Source organism: Stegostoma tigrinum, chromosome 6 (genome assembly GCF_030684315.1).
Source record: "Stegostoma tigrinum isolate sSteTig4 chromosome 6, sSteTig4.hap1, whole genome shotgun sequence".
NCBI lineage: Eukaryota > Metazoa > Chordata > Chondrichthyes > Orectolobiformes > Stegostomatidae > Stegostoma > Stegostoma tigrinum.
The window spans coordinates 88,834,807-88,861,033 of NC_081359.1; the positions used below are offsets into that span (position 1 = coordinate 88,834,807).

The window sequence follows — 26,227 nt, forward strand, 5'->3', positions numbered from 1 at the left end:
GAGAAGCTGCAGTTGCTGATTTAAACTGTGGTAAGGTAAATGTGGAGAGGCAAGCCACAAATATAAATGCATAAAATGATGTCTTTCTTCACTCCTGGGTGACGGTAACAAAATGTGAACTACTGTTAATTAATAAAAGCTGCTTTCCAGTTCTACAGAAGAGTCATATTGGACTCCAAACCTTAACTCTGTTTCTCCCTCCACAGATACTTCCAGATCTGCTGAGTTTTGCCTGGGAGCCCTGCAGCCCAAGGGTATCAATGTGACTGTCCTGTAGGCCCGACCAATCCCCCTCCACTGACACCCTCATCCGTTTATCGGAACTCGTCCTCACCTTCAACAGCTTCTCCTTCAATTCCTCCTACTTCCTACAGACAAAGGGAGTGGCCATTGGCACCCGCATGGGGCCAAGCTATGCCTGCCTCTTTGTAGGGTACGTAGAACAATCCCTCTTCCAAAGCTACACTGGCCCTATTCCCCACCTCTTCCTCCATTATATTGACTGTTTCGGCGCTGCCTTGTGCTCCCATGAGGAACTCGAATGGTTCATCCACTTCACCAACACCTTGCACCCCAAACTTAAGTTTACCTGGACAATTTCCGATACTTCTCTCTCCTTCCTGGACCCCTCTGTCTCCATCTCTGGCATCCACCTGGAAACCAATATCCATTTTAAGCCTACCGACTCCCACAACTACCTAGAATATTCCTCCTCTCTCCCACTTTCCTGTAAAAAGGCCATCCCCTATTCCCAATTCCTTCGCCTCCACCGCATCTGCTCCCGAGATGAGGCATTCCATTCCCGAACATCCCAGATGTCCTCTTTTTGTTTTCAAGAACCACAACTTCCCCTCCACAGTGATTGAAAATGCCCTCGACCAAGTCTCCCACATTTCCCACAACTCATCCCTCACACCCCCATTTGCAATAATAACCAAAACAGAATCCCCCTCGTCCTCACGTACCACCCCACCAACCTCCAAATTCAACGCATCATCCTCCGACACTTCCGCCATCTGCAATCTGACCCCACCACCCAAGACATTTTTCCCTCCCCACCCTTATGTGCTTTCCAGAGGGACCACTCTCTCCGTGACTCCCTTTGTCCACTCCACACTCCCCTCCAGCCCCACTATCCCCAGCACTTTTCCCTGCAATCGAAGCGAGTGCTACTTCTACCCCCATCCCAGGCCCTAAGAAGACTTTTTACATCAAACAGATGTTCACCTGAACATCTGTTAGTGTGATATACTGCATCCGCTGTTCTCGTTGTGGCCTCCTCTACATCAGGGAAACCAAGCGGAGGATTGAGGGCTGCTTTGCAGAACACGTATGCTCAGTTTGCAACAAACAACTACCCTCCTAGTTGCGAACCTTTTCAACCACACCCTCGTGCCCCCAATCTCCTCGGACGACATGTCTATCCTGGACCTCCTGCATTGCCACGATGACGCCACCCGAAAGATGCAGGAACAGCATCTCATATTTCACTTTGATTTCCTTGGGCTGCAAGGTTCCCATGTGGACCCCACAAGCTTCAAAATCTCCCCCCACCCCGACCACATCCCAAAACCAGCCCAGCTAGTGCCCGCCTTCCTAACCATTCCTCCCACCTCAAGCCCCACCCCATCTCCTACCCACTAAACTCATCCCGCCTCCTTGACCTGTCCATCCTCCCTGGACCGACCTATTCCGCACGCACCCCACCCCCCAACTCCCCACCTACATTCACCTTCACTGGCTCTAAACCCGCCTCTTTGACCTGTCTGTCTCCTCTCACCCTATCTTCTCTTTTATTCATCTTCTAGCCACCTCCCCCTCTCCCTATTTATTTCAGAATCCCCATCCCCTCTTCCCTTTCTGAAGAAGGGTCTCGGCCCGAAATGCCAGACTTTCCTGTTCCCTGATGCTGTTTGGCCTGCTGTGTTCATCCAATTTCACACCGTGTTATCTGAGTTTCTGCAGCACTTTGTTTTTATTTCTTGCCTGACTTCCTGCTGTACGGAATTTAATCTTTAAACTATGATCTCTTTTCTGTCTGTGATTCTTGATCTTCCTTCTTCTTGGTTGATTGAAGACCAATTCCTGCAAAGAGGTTATACGGGCTGATTAATGGTTTTTTACTGCATGCAGCATTCCGAGAATGACCAGGAACATCTCCGCATGAAACATCCCTAAATCTCCTGTAATCATTAAGCCACAGGATGAAATCTGGTTCAATAAAAAGAGTTGCAAGACAGTATATTGGGAGCAGCACCAGGCATTTCTAACCAATGTCACCCTGGTGAAGCTGCAAACCAGGTCTGCTTGTATACCGACAAGTGGAAGCAGTATGTCATATGCTTAACAAAGTGATCCCACAAGCAATAGACCACATCTAAACTTTGCAGTATAGCCACATTCAGGCATCAGTGGCAGCAGGCAGAATATCATCATAAACAGTGCACAAGATCTGAATCGTTTGCAGACCTCTTTGGTACACCTTTCTAAGATCCACAGTATCGTAATGCCATTTGTCAGCCAATTTGATTCGCTCTATGCAATTAAGAAATGACAGAAGGCACTGCAAAAGCTGTGGGACCCTGACAACTTTTTGGAGGCAGTACTGAAGACTTTTGCTTCACATTAGAAACAAGTATACATGTGTGGACTATGAAAAACTTGAAGATAGAAGTTTGGACAATTTTAAGTTCGAGGGTTTACCATGTGACATTACTGGGAAAAGATAGGGCATTGGGAAATAGTATCCCACAATGTTATTAAAGAGTTAAGAGAAAAATTTCAATATAAAGATCTAGGTCTAACTCTCCTTCTACCTGAGTATTCTATTCTGTCAGTTCGCGATTTTGAGCCTCAAGGCTGTTGTGGTTTTCGTCCCCTGAACGTTTTTCCCCCTAAACTGATAATATCTCTGTAGAGATATGTGGGGATGTGGAGGGGTCAAAAGTAATATTTAACATTTTATGTCTGCATAGTAGCTTTAATCATTCATTTTGCCACTTTTTAAAGAATAATTTTGTTTTTAATGACCAAGTTGTTATTTCTCAGTATATTTAAAAACCATTGAAAGTCTGTTGTTCTGGGGAACAGTAATGAAGAGAAACAAGTCGATTATTTTGGTGATAAAATGAAATGTTTACACTTCTTGTGTGGTATTGTGAAGCAGTGACACTCCATGTACTCAGGACCTAACACTAACATCCAGAATTAGCTATGTGTACAGATACACTGTTACGGTGGAGCTATGACACTTCCAAAACTACTGAAGCATGTGCTGTCCACAAAAAAAAACAGATCAAATCCAACCAGTTCCTCAGTTTACCTTTAATCATCAGCACAGTGTTGGTAAGGGGTCATTTGAAGTGCTTTCAAACAGCACTTGCACAACAAAAACCTGCTCACTGACCCCCAGTCTGCTCTGGTGGAACACAACAGACTTCATTACAGCCTTAATCTCAGCAAGGACAAAGGAGTTGGAGTCTTCGAAAGGTGAGAGTGATTGCCGTTGACATCAAGACAGCATTCACCACAGTATGGCATCAAGAAACTGTAGCAAAACTGAAATTGACAGGGAGTGACACAAAAGCTGTATTGTAGATTGGACTGAGCCCAATACCAAGAAAGATGTTTGTGTTTGTTGGAGGTTAATCATCCCTTTGCCAGGATATCATTGCAAGGGTTCGTCTGTGCATTGTCTTATAACCAGCACTCATCACCTTTTGGATCAGATCAGAGGTGAGGATGTTCACTGATAGTGCTAAACATTGCACAGACTCCATAGAAATGTGAGCAACCTGCGCCCAGATGGGGAAAAACATAGATAATATCCAGGCATGCGCTGACAAGTTGCAAGTAACGTTTGTTACACACAAATAGCTGGCATTTGCTAACTCCAACAACATATTCCCTTGACATCAGTGACATTACAGTTGCTGAATCTCCAATTGCCAATCCCCAGAACATTGACATTGACTAGAAACTGAACTGAACCAGCCATATAATTACAGTGGCTACAAGAGTAGGTCAGAAGCTGAGGTTCTGTCACTTCCTGACACCCCAAAGCCTTTCTGCCATCTCCAGTGTACAAATCAGGAATATGATGGGTCTGGATGAGTTCAGCAACATCTCTCCAGAAACTCCATACCTTCTGGGTCAAAGCAACCCATTTGACTGGCAAGCTCCCTTTAACCACTCACTGGCACCCATTGTGTGCCATCTACAAGATGTACTGCAGTCATTAACAAAGGTTCCTTTGGCAACATCTTCCAAACCTGTGACTTCTGTCACCTAGATGAAGAAGGGCAATTGATGGATAGGAACTTCATTGCCTGAAGTTACCCTACATGACACACCCCGTACTGACCTGGAACCACATTGCAGTTTCCTCTTTACCACTTTAAGTATCCTGGAACTGGAGTGTGCAATGTCGATCTCATGGAGTGCAGTAGTTGAAGAAGGTAGCTCATGACCACTTCCTTGAGGGCAACATCCCCAAAAGGGAATTATGGGAAAAAATTCTATGCAGTCCCAATACGTTGGGGTACATGGGATTTTCCTTAAGTTTCATTTGGTGCCTTTAAGCAACACCACCCACTTGTCCACTACTGAATGTAATGTTTTGTTCTATGTTCAACAATGTCTAAAATAATGCCTCTGTCTTTTAAGGAATAATGACGAGGGCATCCGTGTGGCTTAGCTTCCCAGATTTAGTTGGAAGAATCTCACTTAATGGAACTGAAATATGGCCGACAGCTTTCTGTGTCAGCAGCGCTGTGAGTGGGGTTTGCTCTGAAGCTTTTGTATTGAATATTTACTTGTTTCCTTGTTCCAGTTAAGCAACTAAAACAAGTTTGTGCATTGTCACTGTTGCCCAGCAGATTTGGATTCAGCTGTTCTACAGTGCCACCTTCTGGTGGTTGTTCTACTATGCTGTGGATGCTTATCTTGTCGTGAAACGATCTTCTGGGCTGAGGTAACTTTATAGAATATAACTATTAACAAAAGGTTTACAGGAGCTGGGTATATTCCAGTTTAAAATGATCACAGATTTACAAGTAATAGCATTAAGTGTTTTATACTCTTTTTGCTCCTAAAATGTTTCAGTACTTAAACGTGTTTCAGCACTCTACATTTGTAACATGTTTGAGGTATCAGTAGGAAATGTCATCTTCCAGTAATTCAAAGCGTTCAACTTGTCTAAAGAGCATTAATGAAACAGGGTTATACACATTGAAACCTTCATCATAAATGAACAAATTCCAGGGACACGATTCGGTGAAAAGTTGGAATTGGGCATGGAAGTAATGTGGACCTTTTTATAAGTGCTGAGCAGCAGGTTTATTGAGAAATTGCTGAAGTATGAAACAGAAATTGGTAGTGTCAGTTATCCTAAAGAGAGAAGGGACAAAGGATCTTACAAAGAGATGAGATTGACATTAATTGGAAAAGGATCAACTTAATGTCATTTTCCCAATAACCTTGTTTCTACATCAGGTTACAGTCACTCGAATTGTTTTTTTGAAATTTCTGGGAAGGTAATATTAAACTTTCTGAAAAGGATTATCAGTTGTGATTCACTTGTGATTTCTCTCAATTACAGTCTTCGTTTTTTTGTGCTTATGATTCATGTGGGAAATTTAAGCATGCAAAGCAACTTACAATTTATCATCAAATTCAAAATAAAACTTTAAAAATAGTAAATGTCTGGAAATTGTTATCTTGAGTATTTCACTGCAGCATTCTGTAGTGCACAATGTTGAAATAATTAGCATTGCCTTCTAGATATTTGGAAAGGGAACAAAAGGGGAATATATTGCATCATTAAAACCTTTAACTCACCACTAAATACATTTTTTAAAAAAATATGACTAGTCCCCAGTGGTGAGTTGTTCTCTCTCACTTGAGTGTAAATTATAACTCCTAAAAGAAGCTGCAGTCCCAGAATTATATTAAGTGTTGTTAGGCTTTATTCTGAAGTCTGTTTTGCTTAAGGCCATTAAATAGACCAGTCTTCAAGATCAGAGATAATGGGAACTGCAGATACTGGAGTATCCGAGATATCAAAGCGTGGAGCTGGATGAACACAGCAGGCCAAGCAACATCTTAGGAGCACAAAAACTGGAGGCGGACGGAAGATGGATAGCCTCCCCCTATCCCCATCCCCCTTTTCTGATGAAGGGTCTAGGCCCGAAACATCAGCTTTTGTGCTCCTAAGATGCTGCTTGGCCTGCTGTGTTCATCCGGCCCCACACTTTGTTATCTCAGTCTTCAAGATCACTTTAATTTGGGCTTAACAGGACTTGCGAGAGACTAGCATTGACTGTCAGCCTATGGCTGCTAATGTGGGTATCCATGACTGATGACTACTGGACCTACCACTGACTAATCCATGTTGCCATCTCCATCAACCTGGCCCCAAACCAGTAGAGGCAGAGAAAACTCTGCTGCAGGAGATTCAGTGTTGATGGAGTCAAAGACTCTGAGAAGAAAGTCCGATTCAGGCAGTGACTCTCTGCCACTTGGCAAAGTCCAACATGCCAGAGCTGTAGTGTCCTCAGCACCTGGCCCACCCTAATTCTCTCTTAACTTGTGGGATGTGGGCATCACTGGCTGACCAGCATTTCTTGCCCACCCCTGGTTGCCATTGAAGGTGGTGGTGAGCTGCCTTCTTGAACCACTACATTCCTCCTGCTGTAAGTTGACCCACAATGCCATTAGGGAAGGAATTCCAGGATTTTTGACCCAGCAACAATGAAGGAATGGCGATATATTTCCAAGTCAGGATCGTGAATGGCTTGGAGGGAAACTTGGAAGTGGTGGTGTTCCCATATATCTACTGCCCTTGTCCTTCTAGATAGAAGTGGTTGTGGGTTTGGAAGGTGCTGTTTGAGGATCGTTGGTGAATTTCTGCAGTGCACCTTGCATATAGTGCATGCTGCGACTGAGCGTCAGTGGTGGAGCGAGCAAATGTTTGTGGATGTGGTGCCAATCAAGTGGACTGTTTTGTCATGGATAGTCCCAAGCTTCTTGAGTGTTGTTGGAGCTGCACTCATCCAAGCAAGTGGGGAATATTCCATCACACTTCTGACTTGTGCCTTGTAGATGGTGGACAGGCTTTGAGGAGTCAGGTGAGTTACTCGCTACAGTGTTCCTAGCTTCTGGCCTGCTCTTGTAGCTACTGTGTTAATGTGGTGAGTCCAGTTGTGATTCTGGTCAATGATAACCCCCAGGATGTTGATAGTGGGGCATTCAGTGATGGTAACGCCATTGAATATCAAAGGGTGCTGGTTGGATAGTCTCTTATTGGTGGTGGTCATAGCCTTGGCATTTGTGTGGCACGAATGTCTCTTATCACTTGTCAGCCCAAGCCTGGATGTTGTCCAGATCTTGATGCATTTGAACACGAACTGCTTCAGTATCTAGGGAGTCAGGAATGGTGCTGAACATTGTGTAATTATTGGTGTACATCCCTATATCTGACCTTTTATGATGGAGGGAAGGTCATTTATGAAGCAACTGAAGATGTTTGGGCTGAAGATACCACCGTGAGGAACTCTCTTGCAGAGATGTCCTGGAGTTGAGATGATTGACCTCCAACAACCAAGGCCATCTTCCTATGTGTCAGGTATGACTCCAACCACTGGAGAGTTTGCCTGTTGATACCCATTGATTCTAGTTTCTCTAGGGCTCCTTGATGCCACACTCAATCAAACACAGCCTTGATATCAAGGCCTGTCACTCTCTCCTCACCTCTAGAACTCAGCTGTTCTGTCCATGTTTGATCCAAGGTTGTCATGTGGCCAGAGGCTGTGTGGCCCTGGCGGAACCCAAACTGGGTGTCACTGTGTGTGTTATTGCTGAGCAGGTGCTGTTTGATAGCACTGTTAATGTCACCTTCTATCACTTTACTGATGATTAAGAGTAGACTGGGGCAGTTGTTGGCTGGGTTGGATCTGTCCTGTTTTATTTCTGTGTACAGGGCATACTTGGGCAATTTTCAACATACATGGGTAGATACCAGTGTTGTAACTGTACTGGAACAGCTCGGCTAAGGGAGCAGCAAGTTCTGGAGCACAGGTCTTCAGTACTATTGTTGTCAATGTTGTCAGGGTCTGTAGCCATTGCAGATCCCAATGTCTCCCACTGTTTCTTTGTCGTGGAGTGAATCGAATCAAATTGAATTGGCTGAAGATTGTAATGTCTACCGCTATAGACAGCACCTGTGTGAAGATGCTCAGCCTCTGAATCAGGAAACACCAAGACTGTTTCAGCAAGAATGATCAGGAGATGTGGGAAATCCTAGATCGCACATGCAAGGCATTCCTGAACTAGCAGATCTACCAAACGTGCCTAGAGAGAACTGAAAGGTGAAATACAACAAAAAAAAAGTGATCTGAAGAGCAGCTGGTGAATGGAAAGAGAACAGGAGCCTCAGTAAGTCACTGACAAACATGATGAGTGCAACTTCTTCAGCGCAATCAAAGCTGTCTACAATCAGAGTACCCAGGGACCTGCTCCACTGAGAGTCAAAAATGGAGAGTCTCTCTTCAAAGACTGAAAGTCAATGCCTGCAGGAGAATGCATTCAAGGACCGCCTCAACCAAGACATAGGCTGCGGGTGGTCTCGACACCGTCCCGCGGCGCATTACTTGCTGCCATTTCCATGCACTCTGAGCCTGCCATGAGGTCAACGCCATCCAACAGCTGATAGACAACATGGTCTCCAGCATGGTTGGAATCCTTGCTAAAGGATCAAAATATGAAACTTGAAAGGGCTCAAAAGATTTACAAGAATGTTGCTGCGGTTGGAGGGTTTGAGCTATGGGGAGAGGCTGGATAGACTGGGGCTGTTTTCCCTGGAACATCAGAGGCTGAGGGGTGACCTCAGAGGTTTATAAAATCAGGAGGGGCATGGATAGGGTAAATAGGCAAGGTCTTTTCCCTGGGGTGGGTCGGGGTATCCAAAACTAGAGAGCATAGGATTAAGGTGGGAGGGGAAAGATTTAAAAGGGACCTACTGGGGACACTTTTTCACAGAGGGTGGTGCATGTATGGAATAAACTGCCAGAAGAAGGAATGGATGGGCACACAAATAGGAAGGGCTTAGAGGGATTTGAGCCGAATGCTGGCAACAGAAGCTAGATTTATTTAGGCTACCTGGTCAGCATGGATGAGTTGGACCAAAGGGTCTGTTTCTGTGCTGTCCATTTCTATGATTCTAATAGCAGAAAAGCACTTCTGTCACAAATCCACAACCTTTATTGCCCATACCTGGAAGGAAAGGAACATGCTGGGAGATCTCTGATGCTGTAATTGTGAGCAGTTCAATGGTGGAAATTACAGAGGGATCTCCCTACTGTTGGCCGCAAGAAATGTCAATATGTGAATCCTCCTCAACTACCTCTTCCCAGTGGTTGAAGTAAACCTCCCTGAGTCTGTGTTGCTTCTGCCCATCAAGAGGCACAGTGGGCCTGTTTTTCAGTGTGTGATTAAATCCAAGAAAAGTATAGGCTTCTTTAATCTCAAAGGCCTTCAATTCTGAAAACTGTGGGATTGTGGGATATTCTCACCGTTCTCAATCACCTACAAGCTATGATCTTCCACAGATCCACCATAGACACAATTCAAGTGTGAACTGGGGTCAAGGCAGGGCTGCGCCATCACACCCAACATTCTTTTCCATCTTACTGCAGCTGTCCCCTCACCACCCCCACCCCCCCTCCCCTCCCTATCCGTGAACCACCCTGCTGGATGAATGGAAAATGGTTCAACCTTAACCTTCACCTTCACCTCCACATCAGAACCAAGACCACCCCAAATTCTGCCATCAAGCTTCAATCTGTAGACAATACCTGCCTGTACGTGTGCACACTCAGTGGCCAAGCTACAGCCCGCCATCGACTCATTCACTGAGGGCTGTGTGAGAGAATGGGCCTCAGAATAAACATCTAGAAAACGAAGGTTCTCTACCAGTCTGCTCCTGTTATGTGATACTGCTCCTCACGCCCCTCCCCCCCACCGATCATCAAAATCCACAGTGAACCAATGGACAATATTGATCATTTCCCATACCTCAGCCTCCACTCAGTGTGATCAAACGTTGATGATGAAATCCAGCATTGACTCCAATGTGTCAGGCCATCCTTCAGACACTTGAGAAACGGAAGATTCAAAGTTCATTCCCTGAAAACCAGCACTAAGCTCATGATCTATGGAGTAGCTGTGGTTCCCATCGTCCTGTGTGTTTCAGAACCATGGCCCATGTACAGTAGACACCTCAAATCCCGGAGAGTTATCACCAGCATTGCCTTACCAAAATCTTGCAAATCTCCTGGCAGGATAGGTATGCCATGGTGAGGTTTGTTAGTTCAGTAGCACTCCCAGGACCTTACCATGTACCATGGTGAGCACCTTCTCCTGGCACAGTATCCCCATATCCCCAGCACAGGTTAACCATATGCAACTGTGATGGGTGGCCACATTGTCTATGTGCTTGATATAAGTCTCCGGTAAACGAGTGCTCTACTCTGAGCTCTGCAATGGTAAGTGGTCACGAGGAAGAAAGAGGAAATACACCCTTGCAGCCTCCCTACAGACACTTAAGAATTGCTTGTCCTAAAACCACTAGAGCAGAAGAATTCACGAAGGCAGCAAACGCTTGGCATTGTCACTGAATGGAGCACGTAGAGGCCAAGTTCAAGCAATGGAAAGAGTGCTCAGAATCCAGAGAGTCCCACTTATCCATCACATCAAACAGCACCTCCCCTATCTGTGGCAGAGTCTGCAGCTCCCAGATTAGATCGTTCAGCCACTGTAGAATAAAACCCTCCTACCACCCCAAAAACGATGACTAAATCCTGAAAAAACATTATTATTTTAGAGGCAGAGGCATGGTGCGGGGTGGGGGGGTGGTGGAATGAACTGAACAGTATACGCAAGTTTTGAGAAGATTTGTAGCTCAGGTTGAGGTTCTGGATGTGAGTTTGCTCGCTGAGCTGGAAGGTTAGTTTTCAGATGTTTCGTCACCCTTCTAGGTAACATCATCAGTGAGCCTCCGACGAAGCGCTGGTGTTATGTCCTGCTTTCTATTTATACACCAGCGCTTCGTCGGAGGCTCACTGATGATGTTACCTAGAAGGGTGACGAAACGTCTGAAAACTAACCTTCCAGCTCAGCAAGCAAACTCACATCCAGAGTATACGCAAGCTACATTCGAGACTGCACAATACTTTTACTAATCTGATTTTAGAACATAGAACGTAGAACATTATAGCACAGTACAGGCCTTTCGGCCCTCGATGTTGTGCCGACCTGTCATGTCGATCTCAAGCCCATCTAACCTACACTATTCCATGTACGTCCATATGCTTATCCAATGACGACTTAAATGTACCTAAAGTTGGCGAATATACTACTGTTGCAGGCAAAGCGTTCCATTCCCTTACTACTCTCTGAGTAAAGAAACTACTCTGAGATCTGTCCTATATCTTTCACCCCTCAATTTAAAGCTATGCCCCCTCGTGCTCGCTGTCACCATCCCAGGAAAAAGGCTCTCCCTATCCACCCTATCTAACCCTCTGAATATTTTATATGTTTCAATTAAGTCACCTCTCAACCTTCTTCTCTCTAATGAAAACAGCCTCAAGTCCCTCAGCCTTTCCTCGTAAGACCTTCCATCCATACCAGGCAACATCCTAGTAAATCTCCTCTGCACCCTTTCCAAAGCTTCCACATCCTTCTTATAATGCGGTGACCAGAACTGTACACAATACCCCAAAAGTGCGGCCGCACGAGAGTTTTGTACAGCTGCAGCATAACCTCTTGGTTCCGGAACTCGATCTCTCTATTAATAAAAGCTAAAACACTGTATGCCTTCTTAACAGCCCTGTCAACCTGGGTGGCAACTTTCAAGAATCTGTGTACATGGACACCGAGATCTCTCTGCTCATCTACACTGCTAAGAATCTTACCATTAGCCGTGTATTTTGCCTTCTCGTTACTCCTACCAAAGTGCATCACCTCACACTTGTCTACGTTAAACTCCATTTGCCACCTCTTAGCCCAGCTCTGCAGCTTATCTATGTCTCTCTGCAACCCATAGCATCCTTCGTCACTATCCACAACTCCACCGACCTTAGTGTCATCTGCAAATTTACTAACCCATCCTTCTACGCCCTCACCCAGGTCATTTATAAAAATGACAAACAGCAGTGGACCCAACACCGACCCCTGCAGTACACCACTAGTAACTGGTCTCCAGGATGAACATTTCCCATCAACTACCACCCTCTGTCTTCTTTCATCAAGCCAATTTCCAATCCAAACTGCTATATCTCCCACAATTCCATTCCTCCGCATTTTGTACAATAGCCTATTGTGGGGAACCTTATCGAACGCCTTGCTGAAATCCATATACACCACATCAACTGGTTTACTCTCATCTACCTGTTTGGTCACCTTCTCAAAGAACTCAATAAGGTTTGTGAGGCAAGACCTTCCCTTCACAAAACCGTGCTGACTATCCCTAATCAGTTTATTCTTTTCTAGATGATTATAAATCCTATCCCTTATAACCTTTTCCAACACTTTACCAACAACTGAGGTAAGGCTCACTGATCTATAATTACCAGGGTTGTCTCTACTCCCCTTCTTGAACAGGGGAACCACATTTGCTATCCTCCAGTCGTCTGGCACTATTCCTGTAGACAATGATGAGTTAAAGATCAATGCCAAAGGCTCGGCAATCTCCTCCCTGGCTTCCCAGAGGATCCAAGGATAAATCCCATCCGGTCCAGGCCACTTATCTATCTTCACCCTCTGAAGGATTTCTAATATCTCTTCCTTGTGAACCTCAATCCCACCTAGTCTAGTAGCCTGTATCTTAGTATTCTCCTCGACAACATTGTCGTTTTCTAGAGTGAATACTGTTGAAAAATATTCATTTAGTGCTTTCCCTATCTCATCTGACTCCACACACAACTTACCACTACTATCCTTGATTGGGCCTAATCTTTCTTTCGTCATTCTTTTATTCCTTAAATACCTATAGAAAGCCTTAGGGTTTACCCTGATCCTATCCGCCAACAACTTCTCATGTCTCCTCCTGGCTCTTCTGAGCTCTCTCTTTAGGTCTTTCCTGGCTACTTCGTAGCCCTCAAGTGCCCTAACTGAGCCTTCACATCTCATCCTAACATAAGCCTTCTTCTTCCTCTTGAGCAGAGATTCCACCTCCTTCGTAAACCACGGCTCCCACACTCTACAGCTTCCTCCCTGCCTGACAGGTACATACTTATCTAGGACACACAGGAGCTTTTCCTTGAATAGGCTCCACATTTCTAATGTGCCCATCCCCTGCAGTTTCCTTCCCCATCCTCTGCTCCCTAAATCTTGCCTAATCTCAACGTAATTGCCTTTCCCCCAGCTTTAACTCTTGCCCAGTGGTATACACCTATCCCTTTCCATCACTAAAGTAAACATAACAGAATTGTGATCGCTATCACCAAAGTGCTCACCTCCTTCCAAATCTAACACCTGGCCGGGCTCATTACCCAGTACCAAATCTAATGTGGCTTCGCCCCTTGTTGGCCTATCTACATACTGTGTCAGGAAGCCCTCCTGCACACACTGGACAAAAACTGACCTACCTATAGTACTCAAAGATTTAGTTCCATTTAAACATTTTGTTCCTGTGTGGAAATCAAATCTTATAGACAAAGGAGATTGCAGGCTAGATCCTGAATGCTGCTATCAATTGAGCTGAGAGTAAATGGTACAGCAAGCAGCCTCTGGCTATATAATTGGAAGAACCTGCCAGAGCTGCATTTGTTGACTGTCATTATGGGAGTGTGACTGTGTGAATAGGGTCGGATTCTGCTGTTGTGCCTTGTAGTTTGCTGCGATTATAAAATCTTCCCTGATGGATGAGGAAGTGGAACAGCAAACTCAGCTGCAATGTCAGTACCTTCAGGAGAGGAAGGAAACATTTCCAGGGAATTATTCAGACAGTGCATTCCTTTTTTGAAAGAGCTATGTCCATAAGAGGAGCCGTAAGGAGAGGGAAGTGATACACATGTGCTGGTGTGTACAACGCTTTTCCAAATATTAAGGAACAAACTGGGACATGGGACATCTGCCCAAGTATGGCATAGTTCCATTAAATTTGGCTGGCTGATTACTCTGAAGTTAAGATACAGACAATACATGACCAGAGAGAAAGAAGTTTCATCATGGGATTAACAAGAAAAAGCACATTTACAAGGAACTGTGTTATGTATTTGGAAAGTGACAGCTGAAAAATGAGGTAAAAGGAATTGATAAAGGAGTCTTGGGGAAGTCTTTTGCATCAAGCCCATCATGAAGCTTGCTAGGGATGTTCTCGAGGAGTGTGCCAAATGAATGTGTGCCAGATGAGTGTGCTGCATTTCCTGCAACTCATCCCTCAGACCCCGTCCCCGCAATAACTGCCAAAAGAGAATCCTCCTCGTCCTCACATACCACCCCACCAACCTTCGGATACAACGCATCGTCCTCCGACACTTCCGCCATCTACAATCCGACCCCACCACCAAAGACATTTTTCCATCCCCACCCTTGTCTGCTTTCTGGAGAGACAACTCTCTTGGTGACTCCCTTGTTTGCTCCACACTTCCCTCCAACCCCGCCACACCGGGCACTTTCCCCTGCAACCGCAGGAAGTGCTACACTTGCCCCCAAACCTTCTCCCTCACCCACATCCCAGGCCCCAAGAAGACGTTCCACATTAAGCAGAGGTTCACCTGCACATCTGCCAACGTGGTATACTGCATCCGCTGTACCCGGTGTGGCTACCTCTACATCAGGGAAACCAAACGGAGGCTTGGGGACCGCTTTGCAGGACACCTACACTCCGTTCACAATAAACAATTCATCTCCCAGTCACAAACCATTTCAATCCCGCCTCCCATTTCTCAGATGACATGGCGATCCTGTGCCTCCTGCAGTGCTACAATGATTCCACCCAAAGGTTGCAAGAATAGCAACTTGTATTCCGCTTGGGAACCCTGCAGCCCAATGGTATCAATGTGGATTTCACAGGCTTCAAAATCTCCCCTTTCCCCCCCCCCCCCCACCCATTGCATCCCCAAACCAGCCCAGCTCGTCCCCGCTTCCCTAACCTGTTCTTCTTCTTGCCTATCCCCTCCTCCCACCTCAAGCTGCACCTCCATTTCCTACCTGCTAACCTCATCCCACCTCCTTGACCTGTCCGTCGTCCCCGGACTGACCTATCCCCTCCCTACCTCCCCACCTACCCTCACCTCTACTGGCTCCATCCCCGTCTCTTTAGCTTGTCTGTCTCTTCTCCACCTATCTTCACCTCTATCCATCGTCGATCCGTCTCCCCCTCTCTCCCTATTTATTCCAGAACTCTCTCCCCATTCCCTTTTTCCGATGAAGGGTCTAGGCCCGAAACGTCAGCTTTTGTGCTCCTGAGATGCTGCTTGGCCTGCTGTGTTCATCCAGCTTCACACTTTGTTATCTTGGATTCTCCAGCATCTGCAGTTCCCATTATCTCTGTCAAATGAATAACTTGTCTATGTGGAAGTCTGACAGCGTGGAACTGCTGGTGCAGGTGTCTTGAGGACAAAATTCATCTCGAAACTTGCGAAATTCAAGTTGGGATGTGCGGCTGAATGAAAAGACTGTGGCCCAAATATTCCAGTGAATGTTGGATACCTGCTTTCTGAGGATGACCAGACAATAAAGAAACCTACTGGCTTCCTCCTGATTTTTCTGACCCAATCTCCAATGGAGAATCTGGCCCCGTTCCACAAACATAAGAATTGTGGAGAGAGTCTGGACAGAAACCATGCTCCCTTTTTACAACACTAATTATCATATTCTAATTCTATTTCTAATTCCAACATTTAACATTTTATATGTCCCAAAGCTTTTGTTAATTGTGCTAGTTCTGGCTCTGTTTCACTACAGGAAGTGATTTTTCAGAAATAGTATCTGCAGTTATTTATTTGTTTTTATCAATTGATGGACTGAGGGTGATACCGGCTGCACCAGCATTTATTGCCCATTCCTCATTACTCTTGAGAAGGTGGTGGTGAGCTTCCTTCTTGAACTGGTGCAGTCCATGTACTGTAGGTGGACTCTCAATGCCCTTAGGAAGGGAATTCCAGGACGCTGACACTGAAGAAACGGGTGAAGGGGTGAGCACTGATCTGTGTGCTGGCTGATATGAGCACTGTCAGTGATAAGGTGCTGCAGTGCTTTGCACTTCAATGGAATTCTGAGATTTTTTTTACTGGATTTACACCTGTTATGAGAAGTAAGTCTAAGTAAAACAGTATAAAAGCCAGAAGATGCGTCAAACAGACAGCCCAAGCATTCATTGTTCTGATCATCTGTTCTCAATGCCCCCATTGTAATCACAAAGGATTAAGCCAGCAATCTGAAGTCTTAACTTTCTGTTTAAGCATTGCAGTGTATAAAATCATGAGAGACGTAGACAAGGTGGATAGCCAACAACTCTTCCCAATGGTAGGGGAATCAAAAACTAGAGGGTATTGGTTTAAGATGAGAGGGGAGAGACACAAGAGATAGAGTCATAGAAATATACAGCATTGAAGCAGACCTTTTGGTCCAACTCTCCATACTGACAAGATAGCCTATGTAAATCTAGTCACATTCACCCCATATCCACTAAACCCCCTTCCTATTTGTATACCCATGCAGATGCCTTTTAAATATTGTAATCATACCAGCCTCCACCACTTCCTGTGACAGCTCATTCCATACATGCACCACCCTCTGCGTGGAAAAAGTTGCCCCCAGGTCTCGTTTATATCTTTTCCCCTCTTACCTTAAACCGAAAACCCTCTAGTTTTAGACTCCCCCACCCTAGGAAAAAGATCTTGCTTACGTACCCTATCCATGCCCCTCATGACCTTATACACGTCTATAAGGTCATCCTTCGGCCTTCGATGTGCCAGTGAAAACAGCCCCAGTCTATTCAGCCCGTCTCTATAGCTCAAATACTCCAACTCTGGAAACATCCCTGTAAATCTTCTCTGACCCCTTTCTAGTTTCACAACATCCTTCCTATAGCTGGGAGACCAGAACTACAAACAGTATTCCAAATAGTAGCCAAACCAATGTTCTGAGCCTCAATGTGACCTCCCAATTCCTATGCTCAATGTACTTATCAATAAAGGCAACCATACCAAATGTCTTTTTCACAATCTTATCTACCTGTGACTCCACTTCCAAGGAGCTATGAACCTTCACTCCAAGTTCTGTTCAGCAGCACTCACCAGGACTTTACCATTAAGTCTATAAGTCCTGTCCTGCTTTGTTTTTCCAAAATGCAGTGCCTGCCATTTATCTAAATTTAAACTCCATCTGCCACTCCTTGACCCATTGGTCCATTTGATCAAGAGCCTGTTGTACTCGGATAATCTGCTTCGCTATCCACTACACGTCCAATTTTGGTGTCATCTGCAAACTTACTAACAATGGCTCTTATATTCACCTCCTATATTCACATCCACAGGGGCATTTTTTTTTCACATGGAGGTTAGGTGAGTGTCTGGAAAAGGCTGCCAAAGGTAGTAGTGGAGGCAAGCACAATTTCATCATTTTAAGGAACATTTGGACAGGTTCATGGATGGGATGGGTATGGAGGGATATGGACCAAATGCCGGCAAATGGGACTAGTTTGATTGTGAAGACTGGGTGATACGTATAAGTTGGGCTGAAGGACCTGTCTCCATGCTGTAACCTCTATGCACAGTTAGAGTCATACACAGGCACTTTCTCAGGAACCCAAGGTGTATCAATAACGTTAGTTGAGCCAGGGGTCCCTTCCCCATATCAGAAGATTTGTCCTGCGAGATTGTGCCTGTTGCTGTACTTGTGTAAGAATGATACAAATGCCTGTAATCTTGTCAGATAGTCATTATATTTGCATTGAGTAATTTATAGTTCATACAAAGTTGCCATAAAATTCATGTTTATGTTGATTCTGAGGCATTTTAAAATAAAAGTTATAACATATGAAACCTTGTCGGTAATTTCTTCGTCTGCGGGTTGTTTAGTAGATGTGATTATTTTTGTTTTACGGTAAGAGAAGCCCTGTTGATAAAGGCAGCTGTGGAAAATATTTAGGTTGTCACTGGAATAGTCCATAAACTGGTACTACTGCTGTCAACTTCTTTATAGTTCAAGGTTTTAGTTGTTAGTAAAGCCCATTCAGTATTGTCAAGAAGTAATTTTATGTTGTCAACTATTTGTTCTAGGCTTTGTGGCCTCCTCCATGTTGTGCTGGTTTGGATGTGAAATCTCTTCATGGGTTAGACACTAGGTAGAGGAAACGATGCCACCACTGGGGGACTGGAAATGAGCTATCAGTGATATACTGATGGTTGTGTGGCAATCTTATTTTTGATTTTAATCACGAGACTTAGAGCAAAGTTTTTGCCAGAATCAAATCCATTACTTATCCATCGTTATTACTTATTGCATCTGTCTGCAACAAAATGTCTGACCCATATTTACACTTGTCTATTTCCTGTTTCTTTTGTATGTTCACGGGATGAGGGGTTGCTGGCTAGGTCAGCATTTACCACCCACCCCCCCCCAATCCCTAACTTTGGAGAAGGTGATGATGAACTGTCACCCTGGATCATTGCAGTGTATTTGATAGAGCTACACCCAAAATGTTGTTATGGAAGGAGTTCCAGGACATTGACCCAGTGACATGGAAGGACAGTGATATATTTCCAAGCCAGGATGGTGAGGCAGAAATTGGATTTGAGAGACACCATGGGGTAACTTAGGAAATTAATGTGGTGTGTTTGGTAGGATGTGGCAAGAGAACTCACTAGGCCTTGTGGCCAAATAAAACACTCCTGAAAACAATTCAACTCGGACTTATCCAATAAAACATAAAAGTTGGATATCTGTTTCCATGATATAGTCATGACTTAGCAACAATAAGGTTGGGGCCAGGGCGCAATCTTGACACACATATTGCTAAACTCCCTCCTTTGGATCTCAGCTGGTAGAAAGGGTTCTGGAAGCTACCATCAAAAGTTATGCAAATTAGTTTGAACCTGGTTATATCTTGAAAGGTTGACAATTGACACTTTTTTAAAAAAACAAATTGCTTGTTTTGAAAAGTTTAGTGATTAAATTAAGCTGTGGGGATTTTGTTCCCCGAATAAATGCTCCCTTTAATATGAATTGTGGCCCAACAATGAAAGGAGATTTTCAGATTTGCTCCCTGGTTGACTGATCTCAGTTGAGATAACAACAGGCATGGGCACTGAAATCGCAAGGCAATGAAGGGTTATGGGGAAACGGCAGTGGGTTGAGGATTATTTTCATATCAGTCATCTCATTGAATAGTGGAGTGCCTTTGATAAGCTGAGTGGCCTGCTAGCCTCCCTGTCTAGCCAAAGAGAGAGAAATTGAGCAGGGCTCCAGTCCCTGACCTTTATCCAGTGCACTTGCAGTAAACACAATCTGCATTTGGCTGATTCCATTGACTATGATCAAATTTCCCACGAGCATTGATTTTTTTTTCTTGCATTTACAAACAAGAGAAAGAGCGTGAAATTTTACCCTTGCACAGGTGTCTGAAATCTCAATAGCTAGAACTTTGTCAAATGTGATGCTAAAGCTACTCATTCTTTTTTTTCAATGTAGTATTCTAGTGTTGTACCACATGCTGACCTGGGGCTTGGCGATCCTGCTTTTGGTTGAAGGTGTAGCCATGCTCTACTATCCATCCATTTCCAGGTTAGTAACTTCAGGAATTAGAAACAATTGCTCACTTCTGACTCTTGACTTTCAAAAATATGATGCAGTTGCAGAATGTGCTTTTTTTTCCAACATTGTCTAATACCAGTATATACTCAGCAGCTCACGTATTCTCCAAAAAAAGGCAATAGCAGAATTTTACCCCCTTTCTTTTAAAAATTATTAGTGGAAGGGATGGCTTTCAAGATTTTTAACTGCTTAGAAATAGTCTTCATGTGAAGTAAAATGAAATAAATAGAGGGACGACCTCATCCTGTGCAACCAATGTAAAATCTTGAACTGGGTTTATTTTTGAAGTGCAACGCCATGGTAACCCTTCTCCATAACACACCATCATTGCCACATGATATTTATGGGTAGACAAAAAAGTACCTGTATTGAATTTCAGATGATTAATATAAACTTGAATCTTTTCCAGCTGTCAGAATGGACTGGAACATGCAATCCCTCACTACATTACAACCTACATACCTCTGTTGCTAGTTCTGCTTGTTAACCCCATACTGTTTGGGAAAACTGCTTCTGCAGGTATGACTTCCACAAATATTGCTTAATGTTAGTTTCATTTATTTACTGCAGCATGCTTAAAAAGTGAACCACCACGATTCCTGCAGCTATGCATGTACAAAGTTCTTCCAAGTTGCTGGTTTGTACTCCTTGTTGACTTCCAGTGAGGTATAGGTAACAGCACTACAATGGACTCTGTGTCCTGACTGAAAGGCAAGGAAGCAGCCTGGTGATAGCCAGTCTATCTCTTCATAAAACCATAAGATGTGGGAGCAGAAGTAGGCTGCTCGGCCCATTCACTCAGATCCACAATCAGTGAGATTGAGTCTGACCTGACAATCCTCAACTCCACTTTCCTGCCTTATCCCCACAACCCCTGATTCCCTTCCTGTCCAGCTGAAAATGTTTGCCTGGATGTAGAGCTAGCTGCAATGCACCTCGTTGTTGATTTCATACGACAGCACTTGTTTGCAAGCCCCTTGCATGAATAATGTCTAAATGCATGATATGGCTTTCCCCTGTGAAGGGGCAATCCAGCAAAAAGGCAGCATTATCAGAGATACCAGGCTCAACTCTCCAATCGCGCACACAAACACAGTCAGAAGCATTTTCTATTTTCACATTCACACTGTAGCAAAAAGTGACTTATTTAATATTATCTTTCTCGGCCATTCAGCAGCACAAAACCAAGTTTTAAAAGCCCTGGAGTGTTTCTCCCTTCTTTTCTAAATGATCTTTTCACACTTGAATATGAGTTGTCATCTTGTAATCTGGTGCGTAGGAACCATGTGACCCATGACAACCCATTTGCTTGCAATTTTATGGATGAATGAGAATGGAAATCATGTGATTCATAACCTCCATTGCTAGTGATTAGTCCGGGGAATCAGTGCCTCAAAATCAAAATGCCAATAGTGTGAATGCATTGAGCATCTTACTGTGATCAGCCCTTACCGACAGCTAATACTTTGCATTTGGCTGGATTGCATAAGAGTCTTTAAATGTTTGAGGTGAATGTTTTTATTCAAGTATCTGGAGTGGGTGATGGGCACAGATTTATCTGTGCAACTGGGTGAGTAAATGTAACAAAGTTAGTTCTGCATTAGTTTGGATGAGTGTCTATTGACGGTTCGTGAACAGCGTGAATCTATTTAAGGATTCAGTCATCCTCCTTTTAATTTAATTCATAAGCACCATCATGTGAGATCCATTCATTCACTAAAGAAACCTTGTGATGACATTGCCATTTGCAGTACTTTCAACACTCTTCTGTTTGAATGCCAGCAACAGTGATAAGTCTGCATTTCACCAATCGGACTATTGAAAAGTCATTTCAATTCCAATGGTTGGAAACTTCATCTGTTTGTGATAGAATTGACATTTTTAAGTATACCATTGCATCAGGTTCAAAGGAAATACATTTTATTTTTCAGTTGCCTCACTATTGAAGGGAAGACAAGGCATATATACAGAAAATGAAAGGCGTTTGGGGAGTCAGATTAAGTTAAGATTTTTCAAGATTCTGCTAGTATGTTTTATTTGGTAAGGCACAGCTATGTATTTATGGGAATTGTTGATTATCACATGCTGAAGTTAAATTACCTGCCGATTTATTTTTCTCCAAATATGAACTAGTGATAAGCATGTAAAAAGTGTTTTTGGAGACTAGCATCTTAAACCTTGATCAAGGCTGTGAATTGGATGATAGTGCATTCATTTCTTCAATCCTGCTCTCCTAATGAGTGCCTGACTGATTTATTACCTAACTCCATATACTTCGATAGCTTTGCCACATATAAAACCTACATTAAACACATCTTTTGAAATTTTCAATTGAGCTGTATTGGTTCACAAATCAGGAACTTCAGCTGATTACAAAGCTCATAGAGTCATACAGCATGAAAACAGATCCTTTCGTCCAACCCGCTCATGCTGAACAAGTTTCCCAAATGAAACTAGTCCCCCTTGCCTATGATTGGCTCATAACCCTCTAAACGTTTTCTTTCAATGTACCTGTTCAAAGGTCTTTTAGATGTTGTAATTGTACTCATCTCTACTACATCTTCTGGCAGTTCATTCTACGTACAAACCACCCTCAGTGTGAAAATGTTTCCTGCCAGGTCCCTTCTAAATCTTTCTCCTTTTACCTTAAAAATATGCCTCCTATCTTTGAACTCACCCACCCGAGAGAAAGGACCTTTGGTACTCACCTTATTTATACCCCTCGTGACTTGAAACTCCAAAAAGTCACGCTTCTATCTCCTACGCTCCAATGAAAGACGTCCCAGTCTATCCAGCCTCTCCTTGTATCTCAAACCCTTTAATCCAGCACAGAAGCCAGTATTCTAGTGTAATCTGGGTTCTGCCAAACAGTGCCGTCCACATTCCCAATAAAGTAATGATGGCTAAGGGAGCAAACTCCCTATAAAATCTGAAATGGAGGGCCATTTGGCAGTTGGTGTTTCCTTCAAGTTAGACTCTTCCAGCAACTCTGCAATTGACCAGACCGTAGATGGTTTGGTTTTCCTCTTTTGCCTGCAGAGCAATTTACAAGGTCAAAGGTGAAGGGGTTTGGGGTGTAAGATGCAGGTGCTAGGCAAGTCTGCAGTTCCTACAAACATGCCTAGGCTTTTTATTTTTAATTCATGGGATGTGGGTATCGCTGACTGGGCCAACATTTATTGCCCGTCCCCAGTTACACTTAAGAAGGTGGTGGTGAGCTGGCTTCTTAAACTGTTGCAGTCCACCAGCTGTAGGTTGACCCACAATGTTGTTAGCGAGGGAATTCCAGGATTTTGATTCAGCAACCGTGAAGGAACAGCGATTATATTTCCAAATGAGGATGGTGAGTGGCTTGGATGCAACTTTGCAGGTAGTGGTATTCACATGTACCTGCTACCCTTGCCCCTGTAGAGGAAGTTGGTCGTGGGTTTGGAAGGTGCTGTCTGAGGGACTTTGGTGAATTTCCACTGCGTATCATGTAGGTAGTATGCATTGTTGCTGCTACTGAGCGTCGGTGGTGGAGGGAGTGAATGTTTGTAGATGTGGTGTCAGTCAAGCAGGCTGCTTTGTCCTGGATGGTGTCAAGCTTCTTGAGTGTTGATTTAAGAAGCACTCAGCCAGGCAAGTGGGGAATATTCCACCACACTCCAGGTTTGTGCCCTGTAGATGGATTTTTAAGAGTCAGGAGGAGCATTTCTCATTGCAAGATTCCTGCCCTCTGACCGGAATACTTATAAGGCCAATAGAGTAATATGATAGTTCAGCTTTTAGTCAATGGTAACCCAAAGGATGTTGATAGTGGGAGATTCAGCGATGGTGATGCCAGTGAATGCCAATAGTTCCTGATTAGATTCTGTCTCGTTGAGGATGGCCATTGCTTGGTACTTGTGTGCTCGGCAGCCTAAGCCTGGGTATTGTCCAAGTCTTGCTGCGTTTGCTGCTTCTGCATCTGAGGATTTGTGATGGGGTTGAGCATTCTGCAGTGATCAGTGGACATTCTACCTCTGACCTTTTTATGATAGAGGGAACTGGTGAAACTGCTGAAGGTTGTTGGGCCTAGGATGCTATCTTGCAGTGATTCTGGAGCTGGGAAGACTGATTTCCAACAACTGTAACCTCCCTTCATGCAAGGTATGACTTTAACCAATGGAAATTCCCATTGACTCCAGTTTTGCTGGAGCTCCTTGATACCAGACTCAGTCAAATTCAGCCTCGCTGTCAAGAACAGCTTATCTCTCTTCTGCTCTAGAATGCAGCATCTTTGTTCACGTTTGCACCAAGGCTGCAGTGAGGTCAAGAGCTGAGAGGCCCTGATGGAACCCAATCATAGCAGCAGCTAGCAGCTTATTGCTGAACAGGTGCTGCTTAATAGCACTGTTGACAAAACCATGCATCACTTTTACTGATGAGCGAGGTGAAACTGCAAAATTGCCCAGGTATGGCCTAGCCACCAAAAACAGGACAAATCCAACCCAGACAAATATTGTTTCATCAGCCTACTCTTGATTTTAATCAAGTTGAAAATGTTGTTACGCAGCACTTCCAGCTCTACACCTTATTATCCTCCAGGTGAAATTCCTTTGCCTCAAATTCCCTCTAAATCTCCTGCCTTTTGTTTTAAACATCTGCCCCTATGATCTTGACCATTTTGGCTAGGGGGAACAGCTGCTTTCTATTTATTCTGCCCGTACCCTTCACAATCTTATCTGGTTTTATCAGGTGCCCCGTTCTTCCATCAGCCTTCTCTGCTTGAAAGACAATGACCCAAGCTTATCCAGCCTCCCCTCTTGGCTGTAAAGCTCCATCTCAAGCATCATTCTGGTGAATCTGCTCTGCACCCCTTACCAGGGCACTCAGTTACCCCAAGGCCAATGACCTGGTCCCTCTGCCTCCTTCAATCAATACTGTTGAAAAATAAATTTACTGACCCTCCATCTCTTTACTGTTTGCATCTTGTGAACCCATTGCCAGAGACATGATTTCAGAGTTTGCTCACAATCAGCATGGAGGTTTTTATATCTTACGGTTTTTTATTTTGTAAGGACTTGGGCAGCCAGAGTCATGAAAGGCCCCCTGAGTCAGGAGCCTGTTTAGAATATGCTCAGTCATGGTAATTCAATTCCAATAGAATAATTACAGTTTAATTTTTTTTTATATAGAGCTCTGGCTATTAAATAAGCCAGTAATAAGATTTGTAAAGCAACTGTAAATCTACATTGGTTTATGTTTGGGGAAAACAATCGTGATTTTTACACCAAAACATTTAATTTGGAGTATTTGTTCACCACTTTGAGATGGTAGATTTTGTTTTACTGTTGTAGGATCCTTCTAAGAGCAAAATGATGGTCATACTATGCAATGACTAATGCATTTAAGTAAGTAACTTAGTGCGTGTTATAAAATTGGAGACAGTAACCAGGCACTATGTAAATGGAGATAATGGGAACTGCAGATGCTGGAGAATTCCAAGATAATAAAATGTGAGGCTGGATGAACACAGCAGGCCAAGCAACATCTCAGGAGCACAAAAGCTGACGTTTCGGGCCTAGACCCTTCCCCTGAAGGATCTAGGCCCGAAACGTCAGCTTTTGTGCTCCTGAGATGCTGCTTGGCCTGCTGTGTTCATCCAGCCTCACATTTTATTACTATGTAAATGGAAGCAGTTTCCTTTTTGCTTTCTTGCCATTGTTTTACTCAAAATTTTCACATGCCTTTCCCTTTCTTCACAGCTGGCTTCCAAATCTCATCAATGAGGGTCTTTTATTCTACCTTGAGTTGCAGCCAGACATGAACCGAGAGCTGCTAAAGAATGTCAAGAATGCAGCTTTGATCACATGGTTTACAATGGTAAAGTAAGACTGTGCAGATAGCTTCGGTCTCGTAGAACTGAAACACACATTAGTGGACCCAGCATGATGTTCATAAGCATAAGACTTGATTAATTTTGTCCCATTCTTCTGCTTTTTGATTTTATCTTGGATAAGCTGTGTTAATAAAAAAAATACAATAAACTAAGTAAGCTTGCAATCCAGAGATAATAGGAACTGCAGATGCTGGAGAATCTGAGATAACAAGATAATAAGCTTCATCCAGCTCTACACCTTGTTATCTCTTAAGCTTGGAATCCACTCTGCTAATTATATCACTGTGCATCATGACACAAAACTTCCTTCAAAGCCTACCTTTCAGTTTTCAGGGGTTCCCACATCATTCTTATTCATCAGTTGATGATGTCGCATTGTGATAATCCGTCTTGTAATTGTGTAGACAAATGACATGCACACACCCCAAAAACCCTGACACACGCACTCACATGCACACATATGACACGAATACACACACCGCACATGCACACGCGCACACTCCAAAACGCCCACCCATACAGGTGAGCACGGGACACCTTTTGTTC

The 26,227-nt window shown here is 43.9% G+C and overlaps 1 protein-coding gene across 1 annotated transcript in view; it reads left to right on the forward strand.

Moving 5' to 3' along the window:
* The window catches only part of gpr143 (G protein-coupled receptor 143), a 64,154-nt gene that overhangs the window by 22,107 nt on the left and 15,820 nt on the right, over nt 1–26,227 (forward strand). Inside the window, exons 2-7 of the mRNA XM_048533202.2 lie at nt 4,666–4,772; nt 4,878–4,972; nt 19,696–19,788; nt 20,228–20,337; nt 21,750–21,858; nt 25,548–25,665. Coding sequence (XP_048389159.1) covers nt 4,666–4,772; nt 4,878–4,972; nt 19,696–19,788; nt 20,228–20,337; nt 21,750–21,858; nt 25,548–25,665 — 632 coding nt within the window. The remainder of the gene's footprint in view (nt 1–4,665; nt 4,773–4,877; nt 4,973–19,695; nt 19,789–20,227; nt 20,338–21,749; nt 21,859–25,547; nt 25,666–26,227) is intronic.